We start from the raw sequence: 6751 nt of genomic DNA, 5'->3' as shown, positions 1-6751 counted from the left end.
GATGATCTTTCCTGGTCCCAGCAAAGGCCTCTTTGTTAATAGCCACTGTGTTCTCCACGCGTCTTTGCTAACGGGTTGGAGCAGGGGCTGTGGTCTCCTCATGGCTGGAGGAGGGAACACACCCTGAAGTGTGGGAATCATTAAGGTTTGGAGGACAGGCAAAGGCATCCACACGAGCAACACCTCTTTCCCATGGGCGAGCCAGGGTGCAGTTCCGCCTCCTGTCCAGCAGGCGGCGGCCACAGCACAGTCGCAGCTGGAGGGCCTTACAACTCCCAAGTCTCACAGCTGCAGGGCAACCCTGCCAGGTGGCGGTATCTTTTCTGCAATTAAGAGAACCCAGGCCCTTTGTTCCTTCTTGGTGCCCTGGAAGTTAGTCCTTCCACCTGTCTGACCCCCATCTCTCTTCCCAGAGCAAGTAAGGGCAAGGTTGGGGGAGAACTCCCCCCACACCCAACCCCTTCTCAAGGCTCCTGCCCAGCTTCCCCATTTCTCCTGCCCAGCTTCCCCGTTTCTTTCCAGAGGGAGCTGGGCAGAAGAGCAGGGAGTTGTAGAGGGGGCAGGACAAGAAGGGAGGGAGAAAGGATTCTCTAAGTTGGGAAAGAAGGAAAATGCCAAGCACCTAACACCAAATTTATCACTTTTTAAAAACAGGAGATTTTTCCCAAAAGTGAAGAATAAGAAACAAATCCAGTGTCCATGCATCCCAACTGCAGTCTTGATTCCAGGATACCTCCTTCACTCTCAGACCTGTTGTGGGGGAGGGGCAGAAAGAGGGCATGTGAGAGACCAGAAGTCCTACTGCCCCCACCCCTACTAGTCTGCCCATCCTCAAGCATCTAACCTCTGATGTCTGACGCCAGTCGCCCCGCTTGCCCGGCCTACGCAGGGGAGGGAGGACCGTAAAATCAGAGCCCACGAGGCTGTTTCATCAATGCCTCCGCTCCAGGCATGACCACTGCTCACCCAGCCTGGACATGAGGCTCTCCCTTTATAGCTTAATCCCATTTCTCTCTGTCCACGGATACGTAATACGCCCAAATCTTCTTGTCCCAGACAATAGCTCTTCAGTGACTGAAGCCGGTCCTCTGTTCCCCCATCCCCTAATTCCAGATCTCAGTCCTTGTCCTCATTGACACAGCCTGCTCTCCTGTAGACCAGGCAGCCCCAGCCCTAGGCTCTTACCGAGTTGGCTCCCTGGGAATCCAATGGTGGTATATGGGTTGTGGGTTCCCCTGTGCTGGGTTTCTCACTGCCCCTCTCCTGAGTTTTAGGGATGGATTCTGCAGGCTCTAAGGAGGGAAAAGGGGTGGTGGGAGGGAGAGGCAGTATTCATGAAAGCTTGGAGAGGGAGCTGCTCCTCTCACTACATCCAGTGACCCCTGAGAGGGGCCCAAGACCAGGCTGGGGGCAATCGGACAAGCCCAGCGGTGTTTTCTCTCATCACAATGATTACTACAGGCTCACTTTTTAAATTTGCAATCAGAAATGGAAAGATAAAAAAAAAAACGCTTCAAAGGGGAGTTCAAAAAAGTTTGGGTACAATTGGGCAAAACCTGACCTGAGGTGATACGGGACTCCTTTTAGTCTTTATCCCATTTGGTAGGACCATTCGTTTCACTGCAGAAATATTAATGTGTGTGATTACAGGGTGCTCTGTTGGAGGGTATTACGTAATATCAGTAGATATATACACACACCATGTCACCTTCATAGAATGGGAAAAGCTCTGGATTCTGGAATCCCACCTGGGATGAGGGACTGTGGAGATGTGTTAACAGCACTACCAGCAGCTTCCGGTTCATTGCATGTGTCGGCTGCTGGGCTAGGAACTGGTCTCCTTTCATTTTCGCAAACAACCCAATGCAATAGGCATCGTCGTTATCATTTTACAGACTGAGGTTAAGTGAGTCGCTGGAGGCCTCCGGGCTGGTCAAGTGAGGAGGATTCTAGCTTGTGCGTGCTGGACCCACCACGGTGGGCTCGCTCCCTCCTTCCATACAGCAGGGAGCCCTGCAGCCCAGGTGGGGAGGGTTTGCTGTCATTCAGTAAGCAAAGGTGAGGAGATGCAAATACGTGGAATACATCCAGACATATTCATATTCCCGGGACAGTTTCCGGCTCCTAGTAGACCCCTCCCTATCACGGGTAAGGTCTGCCTCCCCCCGGGCCAGTCCCTCCCCAGCCTCAACGTACTTTGTGCTTTCCCAGAAGGGCCCAGCCTTAACTCCGCTTCTGTGTCTGTGATCCCAGGCGGGCAGGACTCCTGGGTCCCTGTGCTCTCGGCGGCTCCCTCAGGTTCCTCTCCCTGCTGCTGTTGCCCCAGGTGATGTTCAACCATCATCTGGAGCTCTGGGGGCACAGAAAGGGAGGGACATGACTGCTCAGAGTCTCAACAGCCCCGCTGAAGGGCCGGCGGACATTGCTGGTGTGACATTTCCATCCCCTGAGATCTGAACGGGGGTCGGTGGGGGGGGAGGGGTGGGGTGGGGAAAGATATGAGCTGGGCACTACGGAGGGCCTAAAGCTAGACCATAAAACATTCTTCCTTCAAAAGTCAGAGAGGCGAGGGGCAGGGCCTTCAGGAAGAAAAGACCCTCCTAACTTGCTGGGATACTTGGGGCCAAAGAAAAGACTCAGTTTAGGTTCAAGAAATATTTGAGTACCTTCTGTGTGGTGAGCACTGCATATTTTATTTAACTGCCGTAGTGAGGTGGTACTCGGGGCTCAGTAGCCAGGCCACCCAGCTAGTGGGAGGCAGAACTGGAGCCCAGCCCAGACTGTCTAGCAAACGATTCAACTCTAACAGAGGCAGGTTTCAAGACTTCGCAACGGTTCCCTGCAAAGGGGTCGTCAGGTCTACAGCTCAGCCTCAGGCACAGCGGGGCAGAAGGGGATGGGAAGGGTGTTCCTAACCTTTCATTGTGGGTGTGGTCCTCGTCACCTTCTTCCGTTGCCGTGGAGACATGGACAAAGTGGACTGTGAAGGACACAGGGCACAGATGGGGGCCGGCCCGTCTCACCCACCTTCTGTCCAGTCCAAAGCATGGACTGGAGATTGGGGGGTCGGCGTGGGCTTCAGAAAGTGGGGGAGAAGATTCCTGCTTCCCAGCCACCCCTCCCCCCATCCCCACAGTGAGGAAAGAGACTGAGTGTGGGGGGATATGGCGTGTGTGTCCGCTCATTGGGAGGGACGCAGAGAAGGGGGAGTCGGAAGGCCCTAGAGATTGGAAAGGCTGAGGAATAATCCCCTAATAATTCTCTGGGCTGGGCTGAGCGTGAGGGACCAGCTCACCTTGAGAAGCGGGTTGGGGATCCGGTCTTCATCTATCTCTGAGGGGGAACAGGGAAAGGAGAAAGTGAAGAGGACTGAAAACCCGGGGGGGGGGGGAACCCCCAAAAAAGAGCTGACTTCCCAAGGGGAGGAGCCTCGGTGATCACCTCTTTCCTGATCTGTCCCTCACATCGGCCGCTAGGAAGTCAGCCTTGATGGCTGGCTGCCCCAGGCCTGTTCCCTTCAGCTCCCCCCTGCCTTGCTTTCTTCCCGGTACGTAGTCCTGTCCTTGACTCTGTGGTCCATCGTGTATCTACATCCTCGCCTCAGACCTGGAGGTTCCCGAAGTGGGATCGGTGTGGTGTGTTTGCTCCCTTCCTCTCTCTGAAGTATCCATAGCTCTTTCTCCTCCCAATCATTGACCAGGTTCAGAACGGAACCGTGCACGGGAGGGAATACCAGATAAAAAAGAGCAAGTTTATCCTGCGCAGGGAGGCACAACCAATTTTGGTAGTTGGGGGCAAGCCGGACATTCAGGCATCTTGAACTCCAGTCTGGCTTATTAGCATGACCACCTCTCCCCGACATTCCCTGAGACCCTGTTCTCTCCCCAGACCTTGCTGGGCACAGTGGTGACCGGCATGCCAGCTGCTCCCTGAGCTGTGTCTAACCTTCCCCTTCCCCTCTGGGGGCTGTGAGGCTAGCTGATGGAGGCGGTGTCTCCCCCTCACAGCTGTCACTGCCTCTGGGGGTGGGGGCCTCAGCGTCTCAGTTGCTCGAGAAACCTGGAAGACTGTTGCCGCAGCAACGGCACTCAGTTGACCACCCCAATTCCTGGGGGGGCTTAGGACGCAGGTGCGTTCCCTCCCCTCCCTAGCACTGCTCCGTCTTTCCAAAGCAAAGGAAATCCTCTTGCTAATCCAGCCGCCTGCTTTCCCGACCCTGGGACCTAGAAGCTCTCGGACTCCTCAGATCTGCCCTTCTTCCAGCCACTGGACCCCCCTTCTCTCACTGGACCCCCTCAGCAGCCCCCACTCCCTTCAGCGACCCATCCCGGGGGTGGTTACCTGGGGATGACTGGTCACTGGTCAGCACGAGGGTGGCGGGGGTGGGGCGGCGCCTCCGAATCTGAGGGGAGAGGTCAAGTGCACGTGGCAGTCTCAAAGCCCCACCCAGTACCCTTCAGCAACACAATCCAGGCCACCCGCTTAACATACCTCAAAAATGACCACATTACACTGAGCCTCAGGTCCCAGGGTGGACATTCTTGGGCCCATTCCTTTCCCTTAGGGACCCAAAAGATCACCCCCGCCCCTTCTATCCCCCATCCCCCCTTTCTGTTTCCGCATCTCCCCAGCTCTCCCTCTCAGCAGCTGTATCTGCTCAAATGCATCGATCTCTGGCCTGCTGTCCTTCCGTCCATCCTGATCGATGGTCAGAAATAACCTGACAGGGCACGAGGGCTTTCCCCCAGTCTTCTAGCCCACCACCCCAGACAGACAGGAACGTTTTGTGCGCCAGCATCTGTGGACAGCACCCCTCACACCCAGCCCAGCCTGGGCGATGGCACCAGGAAGGTAGGTCTGAGGGTGCGTTCCCTCGCCCATGCCCCTCTCTAAATTCCATGTCCCTCTCTAAATTTCTCCCTCTGTCATCGGACACACTGCCTTTCTAATTTGTCAGCAAGTGTGGTCTGGGCAAATCATTGTAACGGTAAATAAAATACAGGCAGGACCTAGTGAGGGGGGGTGGGTGCTAAAGTTACCTGAAAAATCTTATCGGGGCCCCAGGGTCCCATTCTAAGAAATTAACATATAAAAGCTGGTTGACTCCTGGGCCTCTGAGCCCCTCTGCCCACTGCTGCTCTTCTGCCAGGCTGCCAATAAAGTTGATTGTTGTTGCAGTCAGTCCAAGGACTCTTGGGACATGTAGGTTTTCTTTCCTTTCCCGGGAGGGTTTTGAGGCTTGGAAGTGAGGGGAGCGCATGGGGCTGGAGTCCCTACAGCAACCTTCCGGGGCAGCAGAGCGGGGGGGGGAGCCAAAGGGCTGGGAGAGGGGTTAAGATCATCCAGGGCTGAGCAGTAGGGCGAGGACACTGAAGGATGGAATTCCTCTCTCTCTCTGTGTCCATTATTTAGTATCACTACCACTGGGGGCGGGGGTGGTAAGACGCCCGCCCCTCTCTATGCCCAGAAAATGGATGTCAGCCTTAGCCAAGAGGCACAGTGTTAGTCTGAGAGGGGGATTCTCCCCAAAGAAGTGAGATGCACAGAATGGGGGGCTCTTGGGGTGGGTCACTGTTTTCTCTGGAAAATCCAGTGGCATCTGTTTTGGGTGACATTTCAAGGTCCCCGGCAGTGCTGGTTGTGTGTGTGTGTGTGCGTGTGTGCAGTCATACACATATGCATACACATATGCACTACACACACATGAGCTGTGAGTCCGTCTGGCCATTCCTGGTGCAGATGTGCTGGGCACCAGCAGGCGGGTACGTGTTCTTCCCGAATGTGGGGTGAGGGCCATCCTTTCCTAGGAGAGGACTCCTTTTTATTTCTCTCCTGCTGTAGGTGGAGGGGGAGTGCTGGTTGTGGAAGAGTCAGAGAGGCAGGGAGAGGGTGGGGGTGTTAGTGGAAGTTGGGAGTCCGAGAAGGAGACCACAAGCATGCCGGAAAGGGCTTTTGAGAGGGCACCAGGGCTCTGTGATGTTGGACAGGTCCCTTCCTTAACCTTGGACAAGATCTCTAGGCGCTCAGAGTCTTGGACAATTTTGATATCCTAGAGATATCAGAGAAGGGAGTAAAGTCAGACTTCCTAAAGTAACCCCCCCCCCCCCACCCCAGGCACCTGAACTACTAGGAAGTGAATAGATGGTCTTTCTTCTTTTTCTTGCACCTCCCCAAACTCCGAGTGCTCAAGGATACCTCGTGCCTTTGCCTCTGATTTATTGCCAAACCAGTCACACCAAGTACCTGGTCGCCGTGGGCGCCCCTCCATCCCCTGCCACTCTGTGCTCTGTAACTCCTAGCTTCTAACCCCCTTTGCTCTCCCATGTCAGTCTGGATTAGGCCCTCTTGCCACGCCTGGAGCTTTTTGCTTGGGTAACACACTTGGACGACACAGCGAGAAGGGCTGAGGTTAGGCTGCAGGTAGAATTTCAGGTCTAGTGGACAGGACACCGATTTCTGAAGACTGGAGAAAAACAGACGGCAGTACCGTCTCTCTCTTTTTCCCTCTGGCTCCAGACAACTATCTTTTCCTCCTGTGTCTCCCGACCCCTGAACCAGCTGGACTACCCCCTCCTCCTCCCAATACACATGGACACCTGCCGTCTCTAACACCAAACAGATGCAGGTGTCAGGGAGACCTGTCTGTGCCAGTGGAAGGCAGTCCTTCTTGGAACCTCACCCCTAACCACCCCCAGCCCACACTCACTTTCCTGGGGCTGAGGGTATCTTAGCTAATCCCCTGCCTCCAGGC

At 55.1% G+C, this 6751-nt stretch overlaps 1 protein-coding gene across 1 annotated transcript; it reads right to left on the bottom strand.

Moving 5' to 3' along the window:
* Positions 1–617: 617 nt before the first annotated feature.
* Positions 618–4456, bottom strand: PPP1R1A (protein phosphatase 1 regulatory inhibitor subunit 1A; the record flags this gene model as incomplete). Its single annotated transcript, XM_040487888.1, has 6 exons — positions 618–750; positions 1186–1292; positions 2197–2352; positions 2917–2980; positions 3296–3333; positions 4342–4456. Coding segments are annotated over 6 exons (486 nt in total), but the record flags the coding sequence as incomplete, so codon positions are not given.
* Between the last annotated feature and the right edge of the window lie 2295 nt (positions 4457–6751).

Source organism: Herpailurus yagouaroundi, unplaced genomic scaffold, assembly GCF_014898765.1.
Source record: "Herpailurus yagouaroundi ecotype Mexico unplaced genomic scaffold, PumYag 166, whole genome shotgun sequence".
Taxonomy (NCBI): Eukaryota; Metazoa; Chordata; class Mammalia; order Carnivora; family Felidae; genus Herpailurus; species Herpailurus yagouaroundi.
The sequence above is the reverse complement of the archived record's forward strand: the minus strand, read 5'-3'. Positions and strand labels throughout refer to the sequence as shown.